The 19,700-nt window shown below is 48.5% G+C and overlaps 1 protein-coding gene across 2 annotated transcripts in view; it reads right to left on the reverse strand.

The window, feature by feature from the left end:
• AIFM3 (apoptosis inducing factor mitochondria associated 3) overlaps window positions 1-19,265 on the reverse strand; it is a 39,753-nt gene extending 20,488 nt beyond the window's left edge. For both annotated transcript variants that reach the window (XM_058851815.1, XM_058851814.1), the window contains exons 1-5: window positions 19,131-19,265; window positions 11,556-11,769; window positions 3,120-3,229; window positions 1,631-1,740; window positions 745-789 (exon numbers count right to left, since the gene is read on the reverse strand). In XM_058851815.1, coding sequence (XP_058707798.1) covers window positions 745-789; window positions 1,631-1,740; window positions 3,120-3,229; window positions 11,556-11,769; window positions 19,131-19,161 — 510 coding nt within the window. In that variant the 5' untranslated portion in view covers window positions 19,162-19,265. The remainder of the gene's footprint in view (window positions 1-744; window positions 790-1,630; window positions 1,741-3,119; window positions 3,230-11,555; window positions 11,770-19,130) is intronic.
• Between the last annotated feature and the right edge of the window lie 435 nt (window positions 19,266-19,700).

The raw sequence follows: 19,700 nt of genomic DNA on the forward strand, positions 1-19,700 counted from the left end.
AGGGCACAGGCATGGACCTATGCCAGTGTACACAGACTCCTTGTTCCCAGGCATTAGAGGCCAAAATCTGCTCCTGGTAGAGCAAATAGACTCAGTTTCCCCTCATCACATCCCCAAATCAGCTAGAGTTGAAGTGCTGCTATTCAGATGACATCTATGGATCTAACCCAAGTGCTATAATGGGCCCACTGGGGCTCTGAGCCACTGGATTTGCATAAGAGTACATAAAACCATGCATCAAAATAACTCTTTTCATGGAAAAAAAAGATGTCAGTGACCTCAGTGGGCTTCATTCTGCATCCCATCAGGGCAGAAGAGCCCTTTCTACCCCTGCAGCAGGTTCCTCTCCAGCAGGAGCTGAGGTGTGGGCTCAAGAGGATGCACAAGTGGCCTCTGTCATCACCATGTCAAAAGGCTGGTGGAAGAGGCCTCTTTCCATGGACCAGCTGAATTAGAAGTTGCTCTGAGCTTAAGGAAACATAGGACAAAGGCAGGACAAACACCTGTAAGACCTGAAAGCATGGACAGCCTAGGCCAGGTATCCAGCAGCTGCAGGGAGGCTGGGTGGGAGGGGGACCCAACACCTTTGCCTTGCTCCACTTGTACCTCCATATGAACTGTATACTCACACATCCCTCTGCCCAGACCAGAGGATCAAAGATAAGCATTTCCCCCCATCCCCATGCACATAAAGCAAAGCATGAAACCATTAGCCTTAATTTTTGGATGTCAGTGGCCCCTCACCTGCTTGCTTGCTCGGATGTATACCTTCTCCTTCTCAATCTTCACCTGAGGGTGACAGAATAGTGCTGGTTTGCAGAGAAGCAAGGGCTTCCTCTGGGCAACATCTAAGGAACAAGGGGTGGTGGCACAGGTCACCTGTAGGAGCAGCTGAGGCCATGGCAGGGCTCATCCCAGCTCGAGGCTGTGGGATCTTCTGCCTGATATCAACCACGCACCAATGCTCAGTGTACAACCTGATTTCTACCCCAAGCTTACATACGTTATCTCATTCCCACCCTACTCCTGAGATCTCCCTGACTGGGCACTCCCAGGTTCCCAGGAGGTGTCTGATGCCTGTGGGTGGGTGCAAGAGGGTTTCAGGAAGGAAGGAGCTGGATGAGGAGCTGCTCTCCATTGGAGACACCAGCACATCCTTGGAAAATATTTGTTCCATGCCATATAGAATGCTGCTTATCCCAATAAAAAGAGGAGGACTGGGATGGTTCAGCCAAGAGAAGAGAAGGCTCCAGGGATACCCCAGAGACCCTTCCAGTGCCTTAAGGGGCTCCAAGAGGGCAGGAGAAGGACTTTGGGCAAGGACCTGCAGTAACAGAACAAGGGGGAATGGCTTCCTACTGCCAGAGGGCAGGGTCCGATGGGGTATTGGGAAGGAATTGTTCCCTGTGAGGATGGGGAGGCCCTGGCACAGGCCTCTCAGAGAAGCTGTGGCTACTCTATCCCTGGAAGTGTTCCAGGCCAGATTGAAGTGGGCTTGGAGCAACCTGGGATAGTGGAAGGTGTCCCTGCCCATGGCAGGGGATGGAATGAGGTGGGCTTCAAGGTCCCTTCCAACCCAGAGCATCCCGCGATTCTGTGGTTTCCTCTGCTGCAAGGACAAGGATCTCACCTGGAACCTGGGTAAACTGTCCAAGCCGGGAAAGTCCTCAATGTCACCTGTGCCGATACTGAAGCAAGCTCCATGCCAGGGACAGCGGACTCTTCCTTTGGACAAAACCCCTGCAGGGAACATGGCAGAGCAGGGTTGGTGCTGCCCTGCAGCTGCCTCCCATCCTGTGGGATGGCACATGGCACAGGACACATGGCAGCTGATGTGGACCTGGATAGGCAACAGTGGAGTTTTCTGAACATGCACACTGAGCATGTTTGGGATCCCTTATGAGAAATTCCTTTTAAAATGTCTTGGATGGCAGGGTCCTCCAGTACCTCTGGGCACAATTCCAAAGCTGTCTGCTCTAGGATATAACTTCACTCTCCAGCCAGGATGGGGCTGCCATCCCCAGAGTCTCATGGTCATCCTTACAGGTCCCACTATTACCCAGAACAAGTGGTGCCTCAAGTAGAGCATCATTGATTTAGAGTATGTATGTTCCAGAGCAGACCCTGGCACAGCAAGGCACTTGCACATGCTTGGGAGGCACAGGCATGCCCAAAGCCATGTATTCTTTTCTCTAGGTCTTGACTCAGACGCTGCTACCTCTTTCCTCTTCAGCTTTCCCTGCTACAACGCCGGGGCAGAGCATAAGCCGCCATGTGGCCATGGACTGGTCTTGAGCTTGTGTCTCTGCTTGCTGAGACACAGCAGTGCCACATCTCATCACCACTATGTGTGGGGCGCAGGAGCAGCCCCCCTGCACCTATGGCTGCAGCAAAGTCTGCAGAGAGATCCCTGTGTGACAGCCAGTCTGGGGAATGCACCACAGGTCTCTGAAACGGCAGTGAGCTCTCACCTCCAGGGTAGCGTGGGACTCCTCTGCTCTGCTCAGGAAGCTGCTCACCCTAGGGGAAGGGCTGAGAGCATGGCTGCTACACCCAGCACAGCTGCTGGGCCAGCAATGCTCAGAAGACACTCAGAAGGATGGTCCCCTGTCTTCCCCAGGATCCCACCTCCAGTGAAGTGCCCTCCCAACCCCAGTTTTGGTGATGCATGCCAATAAACAGCCAGGCAAGCACTGCCTCCTGCCATTGCTTAGGCTTGGAGCAGAGACCTGCCTGAAGCCTGTGCTGAGAAAGTGCCAGGATGCATATTTTTATGTCCCAAGATGGGAAACCACTCCACCTCATCCCACTTCATGTCCATAACATGAGCAACATTCTTTTTGCTACTGAAAGGATCCCAAAGAGAGTTCTCTTTCCCTTAAACTAGAAGAAGCCCAGCCCTGTGATCAGCAGTGGCAGCTGCAAACCAGAGATGGCAAAGTGCTCTGGGGTGTTTTGTGCAACTCCAGCTTGCTGTCCATGCATTCCCCAACCAGGAGATGCCCAGGTGATGCTGAGTGTGCAGTGCAGCACTGCTGCATGCTTGGCAGCATAGTCAGGGGACTGTCCTTTTCCCTGTGATGCCCTTGGTAGCTCTCCAGGACATGATGCAGACTGACCTTTGACCAGCGGAGCCCCGTAGTGGGGACACTTGTGTCCCACGGCGTGGAACTCGCCATTATCCTTGATGAGCAGAGCCTTCCCGCAGCCCAGGTCCACTTCCCGCATCCTGGCAAGGAGGAATATGGAAACAGATGGCAGAGTCTCTACCTCACAGCAGATGCCACCACTCTACCCTACAATCCAGCCCCAGTCCCACCAGGCTCCCCTCCTCCTTCAGCTTGCTCACTACTGGCTTGAGGTGACTACAGATGTGGGTCATTCCTTGTCACCAAGACAGCTTCGGAGGTGGCTCTGCTGTCCCAGCCTGGGGCACATTCAAGCTGGGCCACTGAGTGGTCATCATTTATCCATCATTGTGCCAAGGGTCAGCTCAAAGCACCACCCCAGCTGCTGGGTGAGCTGGTAGTGGGAGCAAGTGACCTTAGGAGTTCCCTGTGACAACCTCAGGGGGCACAGTCCAATGCAGGATAGCAGACAGTCAAAGTGGTGAAGAACGGAGGGAACACAAGTAATGGAAAGCCTCCACAGGAAAACCACCCCCCACAACCCTTCTGAGTTAACAGAGACACAAAAGGAAAAAAATACTAAGCTCTGGGTGAACTTTTGGCCTTCTCAGACAGCGCATTATGACCTATCAATGGTCTGATAAGGATGGGCCCCATATCTACTTACCAGTAGGACCTAGAAAACAACATTTGAATTTTCCAATTACTACAGGAGCCCATATATCTCAGATCACCCCCATAAATGCTGAAAAAATAAATTTAAGTTTTAAAAGGAAAAGAGTCCATCTAACAGGACCCATAGGACAAAGTACTATCTATTCCACTATCAAAGTATGTTTATGGTTATCTGGGGAAAAATTGGTGACCTTATACACATTGCAATCATAGATCATGAATAAAACATTTTAGGATATGATATCCTCAAAAGAAGTTTGGCAATTGCACAACAGGAATGTTTGGTCAGCCAGATGCACAAAAACACCATATAATAAAATTTCTTGAAAAAATTGAAAATTAATCTATTAAAAATTTAGAACAAAAGGGCATTATATTTAGGACACATACCCCATATAAATCTCATGTTTGGCCAGTGAGGAAACCAGACATGAGCTGGCACTTAATGATTGATTATCAGTGGCTGAATACCAACACGGAAAACTCATCTCAAACATTGCCACTCTCAGTGCCACCCCACAAGCAGCTGCACACAAATAGATAGCAGTTCTAGATGTAAAAGACATGTTCTTCATGGTTCTATTTCAGGATACTGGAGAAATCATATTCCTGAATTTTTTCATACAGCGAGACCACTGTATGCATTAATGAGCAAAAGCCAGACTTAGGGGTGGCTTGATAGTCACAAAAGGCTTTACAAATGCTAACAGAGGAGTTAAAAATTTATTCATCACTTGGGACAGTTCATTCCAATGATCCTATAAAACCTGAATGGGGTTTTGCTGAACATGGGACTTAACATGTTCCAGAAGGGCCCACACAGACCTAAACAACCATTAGGATTCAGTCCTGCAGCATTAAAAGATCTTGAGAAGAGATACTCTGACTGGTAAAAGGGATTACGATCTGTGACCCGAGCTCTTAAACAAGGAGAAAAAAATCAATAGCACAAATCTGTGCAAATCCAAAGACCTTTTAATCTGTTAGCCAGTATTAAGAAGGGCTGTTCTCCATGAGGTGGGATTGCACAAAGACCAACAGTGCACAAAGGGTGTGCATGTCTCAGGAGTCACAGGTCCAATGGATATAACTGAAGGGCCAACAAAACCTGCAAAATTACAGATAGCCATGATCCCAGATATGCTGGGCTTGCAACAGCTGCATAAGCCTAGTGCTATACTTGGTGTTCCTGCATAACGTCATACTCTGAAGTTAAAGATGTCTGGTTCACTGATGCCTCAGCCAAACACATTGATGATAAATGGAAGTACAGAGCAGCTACCAAGGGAACATCATGAACCTGTGCCATGACAGGATCAGGCTGGATATCAGGGAAAGGTTCTTCCTCCAGGGGATGCTGGGCCACTGACCACACTCCCCAGGGAATGGGCACGGCCCCGAGGCTGCCAGAGCTCCAGGATTGTTTGGACAGCGCTGCCAGGGATGTCCAGGGTGGGACTGTTGGAGTGCCCTGTGCAGGTCTTCAAGTTGGACTGGATGATCCTTTTGAGTCCCTTCCAACTCATGATATTCTGTGATTCTATGGATGGGGCTCTGAGCAATCTTGTCTAGTGGAAGGTGCCCGTGCCCATGGCAGAGGGTTGGACCAGATGGCCTTTAATAGTCCCTTCCAACCCAAACTATTCTGATTAAGTGATTCCACAGTGTGGTACCCTGGGTCAAAGTGTGATTAGCACAGCAAGAATTGTTTACTACACTGAGCTTGGCAGTTTTTAAGCTCACCGGGCAACACATCCCTCCTTGACCAGCTAAGCCAGGCTGAGATTCAGCCCCATCCTGGCCAAAAACATCTCTTTGCTGATCATGCACCTTGTTTGCAAGCCAGAAAGAGCTACTGAGCACACCCATCTCCTGAATGAGTGATTGATGATACCACTAGCACTGAAAAGCAGCATTTTAGAAAATACTTTCTATCACTCTTGTGTTGTTCAAGAGGTGCTCCATAGCCTTCTGTCCTATCAGGGATAAACTGAGCAATACACACCTCTGCTCCATGCAGAGGTGAATTTGTCCACAGTATCTCAGGGATGTAGGGATGTTGTGCCTCCTCCATGGTGCCAAACAACTCTGGCTCTGCCTGGTGCAGGCTGGTTGGGCACAGGCTCTGCATTGCAGCTTCAACGCATATTTGCCAGAGTTCCCATGCCCTGTATACTGTGTACAGACTGGGCTCATGTTGGTAGTTATGTTACACTGGTCAGTGGCACTATCTACTGGTGCATGAGACTTTCAACCATCCATCATTCCCAGGAGGATGCTCATTGATCCTCTCTGCAGGCTGGAGACTGCGGTGCATAAGGCTCCAGCACTGAGGACTCCACGCCTCCACCTGCCCAAACCTTGGCCAAAGGCATTTCCTTAGCCTTGCAGATCAGTGCCCAGGCATTGCTGAGTGACACTGATGTTGCACTGAACTGAACAGACATTTACTCTCTATCTGCTCACTGTCCTTCCCCAGGTCCATCAGACCTTTCTCTCAGCACATCCTGTCTCTTCTTACCTCTCAGATGCTCACTTTCCAACCAATAGTCCTGATACACTCTGTGCATTCCATGGTCTGCCTGAGGTACTGAACCTCTTTCCAATGCAACTATCAGCAGCTGCTTCCCCAGAGCAGAGTCTTCTAGCTAACCAAGGAGGAAAGTTAGAGTTGAGGAGAGAGCCCTTGTTTTGTATGAAGCTGGACAGGGAACACAGACTGCTGTTCCCTGGAGACTTCCCTTCTTCCAGCCAGAAAGCAAACAGCTTAATGTTTATCTGGAAATCCTGGTTTCTCCCACTTCATGGAGAGGACCATCTCTACAGCTATCCCAGCACGTTGCCTTTCAGGTGCCAAACACATCACTGTGGCCATAGCAAACCCCACTTGCTCAAGGAAGTCACTGGCCATGTGTGATTCCAGAATGCTATTCATGCATGCCAGGTGCCAGGGTCTCAGAAGAATGGGACAGACTTTGCATGCTCATTCCTTCTCAGATAACATCCCAACTCAATCCCAATACTTTCCCCCAGGCTACACAGACACTTGCTCCACTCTGCTTTGAAGCCATGGAGATGAGAACAGAGCTCAGCCCACCAACACTTCTGTTACACCCTCAAACCCACCTCAAGCCAGACTTTGGGCAAGTGCAAGACCTGCACCAACTGTTCAATGACAAATGCTCAACTTCCCAATTTCCTTGCCACCTTGGGTGAAAACCACACTTTCCCTTTGCCCTTTGCCCCATTAATTCAGCCACCTTGCTCCTCAGAGATGTAGCTCTGCTCCCTCCCGGAGTAGGACACTTGGCACTTGGAGCTCTTCCCTCTGCACAAAGGGAATGGAGCAGTACAAGCCCTGCTGCATTCCTCAGCTGATAAAACCTGTTCAATGGCAACCATATCTCCCTGGGAAGATATGATAAGTTAAGGAATTTACAGCTTGCCCAAGGAGCAGTGTGAATCGAGTAAAAAACAAGACCTGGTGTCTTCAAGTCAGCACACAGTCACCTGCAAGGCTCCCATCCTGCACTCACTCCAGAGTAATTTAAAGAATGATTTACACTGCCCTGCACCTTGCTGAGCTGTTTACTCAGTTGAAAATTTGTCCCGTTGTCCCATTCCACTCCCCACTCAGGAAGCACAGCTGAATCTCAGCTCTGGCCTGCAAAGGACCTTTGCTCAAGAGCAGTGAGAGCACCACGGGGCTGTTTTCTGTCCCTCCAGTTAGCCTGCTGGGAGGCTGGCTGGGTACAGTAGCACCAGTTTATCCTGTATCTACAGTATCTTTCTGAATCTCAGTTCTGCTGAGGCCATACTGGTAGCAGAAAGACATAAAGGTTGGGCAGAAAGCACAGTCTGTGCTTTAGTCTATGCTTGCAGACTCCACTAATGCAAGGCAGTAGTGCCCAAAGCCTCATGCCAACACGCTGAGCTGCTGCCATGCCCATGCACAACTCCTGCCCAGCACAATCCTTGGGAGAATCATCTCAGAAAATCCATCTCGGTACTAGCATGAGGGGACTCCTTTGGCTTGGCCTATTGTTTATGTGAGTTCTGGGACCCTCTCACAGAACTCCTATCTTGACCTGGACTCAGCCTGCTAGAAAACAGCTATTCTCAACCTAAAATGTCTGATGTTAGCATGTCTCCTGTCACACTCTAGCATGGTGCAGCAACTGATGCACATGGGACCAGCTCCCAGAATAATGCCAGTTCCTAACCCTGGCTTTAGCTCCCTGCTATGGCCACCTGCAGCCAAGTATGTTCTCACAGGCTGCAGCCAGCTCTCCCTCACCTTCCCTGCAGCCAGAACAGCTCTCCAAATCTTTTAATCTATCATACTCCCTGCTCTGCAGTCAATCTAGCTATTCACATAATCATAGGGTAGTTTGTGTTGGAAAGGACCTTAAAGACTCATTCTACCCCTTGCCATGGGCAGGGACACCTTCCTTAGATTAGGTGAGGCTGCATCTTGACCCTGGAACTGAACCCTCTCTGTGCAACCAGTACTTGCCAAGACAGTCTCCCCCTTTTTCTTTACTCCACATCAAGGCAATTCTGGTTGCTGCCTGTGCTCTGCCCTGCTCCTCTCCAGCCCTGCTGCCACTGCTCACCTGCACAGGTGGCAGTAGGTCACCCACACCTCCACATGTCAAATCTCCTTGAGGGATACATTGTATTTCTCTGTCCCTCTACATCACCCACCAAAGGCACTCATTTCCTTGAGCAAAAACAATCCCACAGGTGGGTTTGTCTTTGCTTGAGGTAGAATAGATCCAAACTTGCTTCCTTAAGACATTCTTCACATACACCATGGGGACTTTATCCCCTTCTACAGTACATAAAGGTTTTGATTGGCCAGGGCCAGGTTGATTGGTGGACCCTCTGGCATTAACTGACAATGTGGCCTTCACTAAATCTAGATCCCAGTGTTTGAAGGTCCCACCACCCATTAATTTCAATATAGTTTTTAACAGTGCATTTCACCATTCCACTTTCCCAGGGCCTGGTGCATGACAGGGAATACAGTACACCCACTAAATACCTTGTTCAGTGTTTATAAGTCCAGTTCCTCAAAACCTTTAAGAGAGCCTAGGTGCTTATAAGCATATTTTTGAAATTAGTCCCATTGTCTGACTCAGTTCTTTCAGTGCTGCCTTGTTGCCACAGGATTTGTTTTTCAAGGGTCAAAATGGTGTTCCAGGCAGTGCTGTAAAGCATGGGGTATGTCTCCAGCCAACCAGTCATGCCTTCTATCATTGCCAGCACATAATGCTTGCCTTGGCAGCGGGTTTGCAGCAGTGTGATGCGATCTATCTTCCAAGCCTTCCCGTACTTACACTGACCACCACCCCCCAGACCACAGGAGCTTTACACACTTGGCCTTCTTGATCACAGCACACTTCTCACAACCGTGGATTACCCAGGATATAGTGTCCATGGTTAAGTCCACCACTTAATCATGAGGCCATGCTGCATCTCTTCCTTGATGGCCTGAGGTATTATGGGCCCACTGAGCCAGAAATAATTTACCCTTACGATGCTAGCCCAGATCTACCTGAGACACTTTCATCTCAGCAGCTCAATCCACCTGCCCATTGCTGTGGCACTCTTCAGTGCCTGACTCTTACCGACATGTGCATCCACATGATGGACTTTGACAGCCAACTCTTCTGCCCAGGCACCAATGTTTCACCACAATTCAGCAGCCCAGATGGGTTTCTCTCTGTGCTGCTAGCTGGTCTTTTTCCATCATTCCAACCATCTCCACAGAGCATTTTCTACCATCCACGAGTCATTGTAGAGGTAGAGTGTTGGTCATTTCTTTCACTCAGCAATATCTAAAGCCAGCTGGAAAGTTTTCAACTCTGCAACCTGATTTGATTCACCTTGTCCCTCAAAACCTTCTGCCACTCACCATGTAGGACCCCACACAGAAACCTTCCATTTTTAATGCATCCGTGCAATAAGGCAAGAACTGTCAGTGAAGAGAGCACATTGCATTTTCAGGCAGCTGATTATATGGGAGGGGCCTTCTCAGCACCTGTCACCTTCTCCTCCTCCTCTTCTGATGACAGGCTGAAATTTTCACCTTAGGGACAGTTTGTGATGATTTCCAAGATCCCAGGGCAATTGAGGTTTCCTATCCAAGCTTTCTGTGTGATCAGACCAATCCACTTACTCCAGGTAACATCAGTGGCATGATGTATGGCAGAGACTTTCTCTTTGAACACCCAGCCCTGCACTGATAGTGGGGGTGCCAGAAAGAGCTGTGCTTCAGTGCTAATCACTTCTGAAGCAGATCAAACCTCTGAACAAGCTCTTTTTCATTTGGAGTGTAACAGGCCTCAGATCCTCTGTATACCTGACACCAGAACCCCAGGGATTGTCCCCGAGTCTCCCCAGGTACCTTCTGTCAGAGGCTCCAGGACGATCATTCTTCCTGGCTTTGGTGTAGAGTACATTTTTCTCACCCTGTCCTGTCCTGACTGGCCAAAGGACTACTGCATCAACATCCTCCTGTTTAATTTGTTTCAAAGCTTCTTGTTCTTCAAGACCCCCTTTAAATCATTCTTCTCCCACATCACGTAATAGAGAGGGCTGACAATCTGACTGTACTCTGGAATATGCATCCTCCAAAAACGCACAGCTCCTGGGATAGCCTGTGTCTCCTTGTTGGTTGGTGGGGACAAAGCTGGTGGGTTTTGGCCACATCCACTGGAATCTGACATGTTTGAGAGAATACCTTTCCCTCATGCTTGTCAAGAGCCACCTCCAAAGGTGAGAGTTTCCATCCTCTTCCCAATTCTCCTGTGCCTTGGTTTGAAAAACAGATGTCTGCTAAGGAAGTCAGGAGCCTTTGTTGAAATGGAACACTGTTACTTCCCCCTTCCCCCTTCCATCTGAATTATTATAACTTTGAAATTAAGGGGCTTTCAGCCAATGGTATGGGAAAAGGAATAGCAGTTCTTTACTAGTATGTAGAGCAAGACAAACAAACAAACAACAACAGCATTAACAATGAACAGAAGCACAAACCCATCCCAGCCTTCTCTCGGCCACCAGCACTTTCCTCTTTGGTGCAGTTCCGGGCACAGCCGGCAGGGGCGCTGGTGGAACAAAAGCCATTCCAAACTCTTATTTTCCATACCGATGGAACCTTCTGGAATGTCAATGGAACCAGAACTTCTACCCCAGTAAAGAGGCATCTTTGAAGCACAGTGACTGGGACACGCACACTTTAGACTTCAGAAAATTAAATCAGGGCAGTGAATGTGCCCAGCTGAAGTGTGCTCTCATTCGCAAAAGATCTGGAAAGCTGCATCCTTAGTGAAAGAGCAAATTGATGAGCCCAGCTGGAAGAGCCAGGCACTGCAGACAGGATGGAGCACATGACCCACCTCATCAGCTCCATCCAGGTGCTTCTCCTGCTGTTTTGTAAAATCACTAAGGCTACAAATATATAAAAAAATGTCTAGGTTGGTTAACGCAAGTTGAGTGGAGCCTCCTGAGAAATTCTGCTATAGAATATCACCTCCTTCTGAGACAAGTCCCAGTGCAGATCATGCAGGGAACAGCAGACCTTATGGTAAAAACATTTGTTGCTTACCCATGCTGTATTTTTTTAAGATTAAAAAAAGCTTACTAAGCTAAATTATCATGTCCAACAACTCCAAAGAACAAGACAGGGCATTCAGATTAGGTTAGAAGGTCTCTCAAGTTTTATCTGCAAAAACTTTGGGCACTTACTGTCCATTCTCCAGGTCCTTCACGTGGCACACAGATGCTTCTACCACGTCCTTTGGGTTGTGGTAGGGGTTGCCGGCAATTGGATGCTCCTCAAGGTGGTAGTGCCGGGTAGTCCCATTGACTTTGTAGATCAGAGGGCTGGCTTTCCCATTGGGTGACATTTCCTCCTTGTTTCTCTCCTTCTCAGGTATCACAACTTCAATTTTCACTTCAACTGCAGGAACAACCCAAAACTTTTGTTAAAATGAAGCCAGAGGTTTTGCTGCTGTTCACTGTTCTATCACTCCTTTTCTCCCTGAACTTGGAAACAGACATCAAAACAGATATTTTTTGTTGGCTTGACTTGCAAGGCTTGGCAGGGCTTGCTTGATTTAACACCAAGCTTGACTTGATTACCTGAGCCCATTATTCCTCTGTTCTTTCTGCATTGGGCACTTTGCATTCATAAAGTACATATTCTTGAAAGCAGACATGAGTCATTGGTGCAAAGCAACATTTCAGCTACAGTTCTTGTCTTGTTTAGTGGAAAACAGCTTCAGGCAGCTCCATATGAGGCATGCCAGGGTCCCTGGGGCTCAGACAGATTTCAAAAACCCCTTTAATTGTTTGAAGGTAATGTTAACTGAAAGAGAAAGCCAACACTGCATGGTGCATAAAGCTGCTTCATTAGATGGAGGCCAATTAATAAGGAACTAGAAATATACAAAATTATTTCCACATGAGATTTTGAGTCTAGAGTGACTCTTCAACAATAGGTGAGAGAAACAAGGATGGTCCATTTTTCTCATGTGTATACCAGTGAACAGGCCTGACAATAAATCCTCCCTGTCCTGGGGACCAGAGGACCCAGGGACATGTGGGAGCAGGGACAGTGGGGAGCAAAGGCTCTCTCTTCAGCCACCCAGGTGAGGACATGCAGAAGTTACTGTGAGGGTGGTGAGGCCCTGGAACAGGTTTGCTCAGAGAGGCTGTGTCTGCCCCATCCCTGGCAGTGTCCAAGGCCAGGATGGACAGGGCTTGGAACAACCTGGGATAGTGGAAGGTGTCCCTGCCCATGGCAGAGTGTGGAACTGGATGAGCTTTAAGACCTCCTCCAGCCCAAATCATTCTGTCATTCTGTCATTCTGTGTTCATATGAACTCCCTGAAGGGCAGCACTCACCCACCCTCCCCCCAGGCCCACCCAGCTACACCCCCATGCTCCTCCCCATGCCTGGGCTGGGCAAGCTGGTCACAGCAGTATCAGAAGCCATTGATGAGCTCTCACTTCACAAAGTGGGAAACATCACTTTATCTCCTAGGGACTTCATCAAGCTAAAGCCATTAATATAGTAATAAATGCCAGGAAGTTCTATAGCAAGCCAGGGGAAAGTGCTGCAGACTGGTGAAGTGTCTCAAGTACATGGGAAATCATTGAGCTTTCCTCATCTTATAAATGTCACAAAAATCTGTGCAGAAGATAAAGTTCACAAACTAAACAGGTTAAGGAAAGGCAGAGGAAGGGTAAAAACAAATCCTTCAGCAAGGCTTTTGAATTACAGTGATGCTGGGTCTTCCCAGCCTCATTTGTTGTCCCAAAAGTTTAATTGCAAGAATATTGAGAGAACAATGGAAGAAAAGTCAGGGAGAAGGTCATTCATTTTGGAAGGGAGAAAAGCAAGTGGCCAAAGCCATGCAGGCCCTGGAGGCAGGTGGCTGTCTCAGGGGTCCTGCATGTTTCTGCTTCTTGTGCCTGCTCAGCAAGGCAAGCATGGCTAATGCATGGCTTTTTGTGCCAAAGTGCCAAATCCCTGTGCTCACCCAGGCAGGATTCACCAGGGGTAGTTGACAGACAGATCCAGGAAAGTGATTTTCTGCGTATAAACACTGAACCAACAGAAAACATCACCTTCTATGCTATGCTCCTGCAGCTGCAGGAGTTAATGCAAATGAATAGGGCCAGCACCATGCTTTAAAAATCCCACATTGCAACGAGCAAATCTGTTCCTGGAGCTCTAGAGAAGGAGCCCAGCTGCTGCAGACACCCAGTGAAAAGGCTGCTCTCCATAAGCACTTTCCTAGAGCATTGGGAGAAGCAGACATGGATTTTCCAGGACAGAGTTTGGAAATATAATGAATACACATTTATGCAGTCCCAGCAAAATACTTTTGGCCCAGGAAACAGGAGGCTGATGGCATATGATTTCACAGTCAATCTGCAGAAAGTGTGGCTGTGCATCCTTGCAGCCAGACTGCAGAGCCAGACCATGCTGCAGGATGAAACAAAGGTTGGGCAAAGCTGATGGCTCTGAGCCCTAATGGTGAGGGGGACAAGGATATTTGTGAATTCACCCTGCAGGGAACTCACATCTCTTACTTGGCTGATGCCCCAGGACTTTGTTTTCCAGAGCACATTTGGGTCAGGTGAGCACATGGAGTGCCCACTGATTCACAGGCAAATCAACCTGCAGGGATGAAGATGAAAATGTAGCTCTGAGCTTTTCCCTTCTTCCTCAGTTAGAAAAACATACACAGGAAGCAGCAGGTCTCTGGCACTCAGCCATCCCCACTTGGCACCCACCAACAGTGCTGGACAAATGTCCAGAGGAAAAGAAAAAGAGTTATAAAATCTTCCTTCTCCTATTTTGGGCCCCACACTTCACTGCTTGGCTCTGGGGGGCGGTTATCCCACTTGCCACTCAGCAACTCCTTTCATCCCCATCTCCTCCTCCTTCTCATGCCTCTCAGCCCCTCATGCGGTGTCCCTCTGGCCTGAAATCTGCATTCCTGAGGGATGATCCCTCCAGGAATCCAGGGCTAAACAGCACCTGAGCTGATCCAGCAAACTGGTTCAGTTCCCATAAGGGAAAATGACATTTAAATAAAATATTTATAAACCCAAATTTAATTCTAAAATCTGATTGCTACAATGGGGCTGGAGCCAGTGTGTTCCAGCTCTTTGACAGTCATATCCTATAACTGCTAAAAGAGGGCCTGGACCTTAAAGCAAACTGTTTGGGAAGTTTTAGGAATGTGACTACAAATCTAGACTGTAGGCAACTCCTCAGGAATATAGGTAGAGATATGGATATAAATATGGATATTGATACATAGGTATGGGCATAAAGTTAGATATATAGATGATATAGATAAAAATATAAATAGAGATGTATAGATGTATGGTATAGATATAGATGAAAGAGAGAGACGTGCCTGCTTGCTCTGTGCCACCAACATCACTTATATACATACATATGTGTGTGTATGTGTTTGTGCAAGTTTCATGCACATTTTTAAGATAACTCTATAGATACACACTTACATAGATGAAGAACCAGAAGGCAAGGGCTGGAAATATTTTATAAGAATATAGAAAAAAGCAGAGGAACCAGCTGAGCATTAGCAAGTGCTCATATCACGTATCCATATACACCTCAGCACTGCAAAGCTCTCAGTACCCAAAAACCCTGATTCAGCTCCTCAAAGTCACAGAATCATTTAAAATACAGACTCTTGACAAGACTATAAATTTTGTTCCAATTTTTTTTTTTCTCCCAGGTTTTCAGCCTTTAGGCCAAGCACTGCTGCGATCCTTCAAATACAATCAGGAACCATGTCCCAACACCATTTATCACAGTTGGCTCAGGTGCTGTTTTTCTCTTGTGGTCATGATGTTCTTGTTCTTTGCCTTGATGTCATTCACACAAGCAGTCAGCCCTTAAATATCCCATTACATCTCCTGTAAATTTATTCCTTCTCAATCACTATTCACAGCCTTGTGGGACAAGTCAAAGCCTCTGCTTGCTCTTGGAGAGATACTTTAGACATGAGGCTGGGATGATTTACATCGATCCCAAAGCAGGATGCTGGCAGGTGGCTTGGTTGCAATGCAGGGTCACACTCATTACTTTTTAAAAAATTAGGGCAATTAGATGCCCCAATACTTCCTTATCACAGGATTAAGTTCCTATTATGGCTCAGAGCCCTTCTGGAGGCTAAATTTAAATTATAGATATCAGGCCATTGAAAGGTTGTACCTCCAGGTACCCAATACTTAAAATACTAGAAACCAGGAAAATACTGAATTAATATGGGAAGAGAGAATTGACATGAGCCAAGAGCTGATTTGAGCCAAGTGGAGTCTGGATAAGATTAAGATCTATCAGATCCCCTGAGTATAGGGGATGGAGGAACTGAGCTGACAAGGGGAGAGCAGTGTGTCTGCCTTCCCCAGCCCCAAAACCCTGTGATGCCTCAGAGTGTGCCACTTCAGGGCTGCAGGCACAGGGCAGAGGAATGCTGAGAGCAGAGAACAGTCTGGTTGTATGGTGCCAACAACTCTGGGAGCAGCAGAAGCCAGAAATGCATCAAGGGATGTTGCTATAGGGACCAGCAGGCACAGCCAGAAATCTCAGTCTACCCCAACAGGGTTTATTTTCCCAAAACCAGCACAGAGTAAATCCACCACCAGGTTTGGGGCTCACTGTGCCCTGCCAGAGCTGCACTCTCCAGGCATCCCCTGGGCTCGCCCACCCAACCTCAACTACAAGCCCCAATGACAGTGACTTCAGGTGGTCTCAAAGAGAGTCCAAACCATTTCTATGGACCACTTCTCCCCTCCTTCCAAGGCCAGGCTGGACAGGGCTTGGAGCAACCTGGTCTAGTGGAAGATGTCCCTGCCCACAGCAGGGGGTTGAAACTTCTTGATCTTTACAGACCCTTCCAGCCCAAACCATTCCATGATTCTATCATTCTATTAAAAATGACAGAGCCAATGACAAAACCACCATATCAGAAGTGCCTGACTCTGCTCTCCCTCTCCAGATGCTCTGTCAGCAAATTTTACAGTCCAAAACCAGGAGGTAGAACTTACCAACCAAGGCTGGGGACAAGCTCAGAGCCAAGCTCAGGTCACACAGCCACAACACCCTCTCCAGCACCCTCCAGCAGTGTGCAGCATCCCTGGGAAGGGAGCACATTGCCTGCTAAATGCATTCTCCGTGCAAGGGTGAAGCCCACCCCCAGACACCCCATGCGCTGGGAAGCAACTGTTCTGCCCCACTATCAAACATTGAGCCCAGCAGAAGAAGAATCATAATTTATAGATTTTGAAGCCACTCTCCCATATCCAGTGCAGAGACAGAGTAGCCACAGCTCACACAGAGCTGGCATATGATGGTTCCTGTCACCCATTATCCTGACCTGGCTGCACTGTGGGAGTGGGTGCTGGGATACCATGCAGGCTACCAGCTGGGCAACTCATCCCCAGTGCATCACACACTCAAGCCAAACCCAACAAGAAAATTATGCAGAGATTGAGAACTGGGCCTTCAGAAGAGGATCCAGCGTCACAGGACTGCAGCATTGGAGATAACAGGAGATTACTTCACTGTTTGAACATAAGCTCTTACTTGAACACTGAAATATCCGGACAGGGATGGATGCTGCAGCAGAGCCAGACCTCATGGCTGGCCAGCAGTACAGTCAGCTGCTTAGGGATCCAGGACTCTACTCCCCAGAGCTCTTCTATCACCCATCTGCCCATCAAAAGGTGATAAATTCACAGTGCCAAGGTTATCTTGAGGGTGCTCAGGGAAAAAGAGGGTCTCTCTTGTAATGAAGGAAATGGAGCAGATAAGGACCTCATGTACACCTTGAAAAAGTGCCTGAATCAATTATGTTCACTTCAGACTGCATCTGAAATATTCCCTTCATTTGGAAACAGCACTGATAGAGCAAATAGCTCTATTCTGTCCCTGCTTCTTATTTGGACAAGGAATAGGTGAATTCCTACAAATAGTAAATTCTAGTACTCAGCTCTAATACTGTACAATTCCAATATGAAATGTCAGTGAAACCCTTTGTTAGAACAATCAGTAATGCCAAATGCCCCTGTTTACGTCCTTGCATTTGCAGGTTTTATACACCTGGGATGCAGCCCTGCAGTCAGTGCTGAGCTACCCAGGGGAAGTGGAAGGCTTGTTCAAAGCCTTTGAAGATGCTAATCTGAACCAGAGCTGAGGGATGGAGGTGCATTGCAGGGTGGCATCTTCAGGCATTTGGCCCTGCTATGCAAATACAGCTCTCCACAAAAATCTGCAGCTCAGGAAAGATGTCCACAGAGCATTGGTGTTCCAACACTGGTCCAAGATGACACAGTTTGTTGATAGGATACAAAATTAAATGGAGCTCATAGCAGAGTTTTGTCACAAGTTTAGTCAACAAAGGTATTTATTCCTGGATGTGTTTTTACTCCTCAAATATTTTAAGGAAATATATAAACGGGGCTTTCAAAGAGAAAACTTACAGGTCAGAGTGTCCAGTGCCATATGACTTTGGTGGTGACCCATAATCACAGTACAGGTCAAGGGCAGAAAACCCCCTTTATTTTCTCTTGCATAAAGGCAGTGACCTCACTCCATGGATGCTCAGTGAGTCACAGCCGAGCCATTTAGTCCTTCAACCTGAAATCTCTCCGGCCTCAGGCAGTGAAGACAAATTGCCAAGAAAAGGTCCCCAAAAGACATCTTTCCACCCACAAAGGCTACACAGGGATGCTGACTGGTCTGATAGATCATCACCATTCTCTGATTCCCCTTGCCCTGGGGCACAAGCAAGTAACAAGGACAAGGTCACCCTAAGCTCTCTCTGAGGTGGCCAAAACAAGCTGCAGGATGGGAGCTGAGAGCACTCTTCCATGGCAGCTTTGGGAACACTGACAGGACCAGCCATCGCTCCCTGGGCTCGGGTGCCAGGGCCATGCAGGCACTGCCAGGGGTGATGAGTATGGGTGATCACGCAGTGCCTGCTTATGGTCAGCCTGCTCAGGACAAGGCTGGGCATTGGCACTTCCACACCAGGCCCCCCTCAACCAGCCAGTTTGCCTGGGCAGGTCACACCATCCCTGCCCTTTGCACACACCCAACCTTCCCCAAACTGTACAGAGCAGGAAGCTCACCCAGCCCAGCCATGAAAGGAATGTGCCAGGCATGGGAAGAATCCTTGATGTCCAGGTGTCTACAGCTGCTTTCCCCACCAAAAGCAGTACAGATGGACAAACTTCACCAAGAAAGTAAAATCCCAACAACAGAGCAGCTCCAGGACCTGGCCTGCTCCTTCCCAGGTCATTCCCTTCTCACAGGGAAGGAAATAAAGGCTGGCCAGTGAGTGACAAGGCTGTGGCAGACGGAAAGTGCTGGAACCCCATGTGTCTGTGCTGGGACAGCTGTCACCCAAACCTACACTGGGACACCGGGGAGGTAACTCCGCTCCAGATCCAGCAGAAAGATAGAAGCAGGTGGGTGGTGAAGAACAAGGAGATGTGACCAGGCAGAGATGCAATCAGGCAGAGATGCCTCCCTCATGGTACAGGGTGAGGTCCCTTCCCACCACCTACCACCACCCTGGCACTGCTGCAACCCCCCACAGCTCCCTGCCCGGGAGTGAGAGAGAGCACTGAGGAATTTGGGGGAATTAAAAGCCCAGTAATCCTCCCTGCAGGAGCCGAGTATTAACATTCTCCCGGCCAGCGGCCACCACTGACCTACTTCTGCCATGGGGACAGTGGGAGGGGGGCCCGGTGTCGGAGGGCAGTCACCTGGTTTGGGCTTGGAGAAGCATCCTCCCATGGTGCCGGCCGGGACAGGCAGCGGGGCCGGGCAGCTCAGCCAGCTCGCGGCCACATCCTCTCATGGTACAGGGCCAGCTCGAGTGTCCCAGCTCCCGCGTCGATTCCCACCTGCGCTGGGTAGAAAAGCTCCATGAGAGCTGGTACGGCCGGGAGGAGGGAAAGCAAAGCCGGGAGAGCGCGGCCGCCTGCGCTCCCAGCACTGCGGGCACCTCCGCGACCCGAGGGACATGGGGACAACGAGCTGCTGGGGTCACCGTGCTGGGAGACACTGCTGAAATCAGCTATGAAGTTTATAAATTCAGTCATCAAAGTTAATTACAAAAACCCTCATATCATTTATGGCCAGACTTTAATTAAACTTCCCAAAGCCCTGCCTTTGGGAATTAAAGCTCTAAGCACACAGGTCACAGCTCAAGTACAATGACTGAACCATAAAGACATTTCAGTTGGGGTTTTTGTGTTATTAAGAGATGGAAAAAAAAGAAGTCTGCTCTATTGCACAGTCCTGCAAGTTCCCCTATTCCAATTATGCTCATT

The sequence above is a fragment of the Poecile atricapillus genome, chromosome 16 (assembly GCF_030490865.1).
Source record: "Poecile atricapillus isolate bPoeAtr1 chromosome 16, bPoeAtr1.hap1, whole genome shotgun sequence".
NCBI lineage: Eukaryota > Metazoa > Chordata > Aves > Passeriformes > Paridae > Poecile > Poecile atricapillus.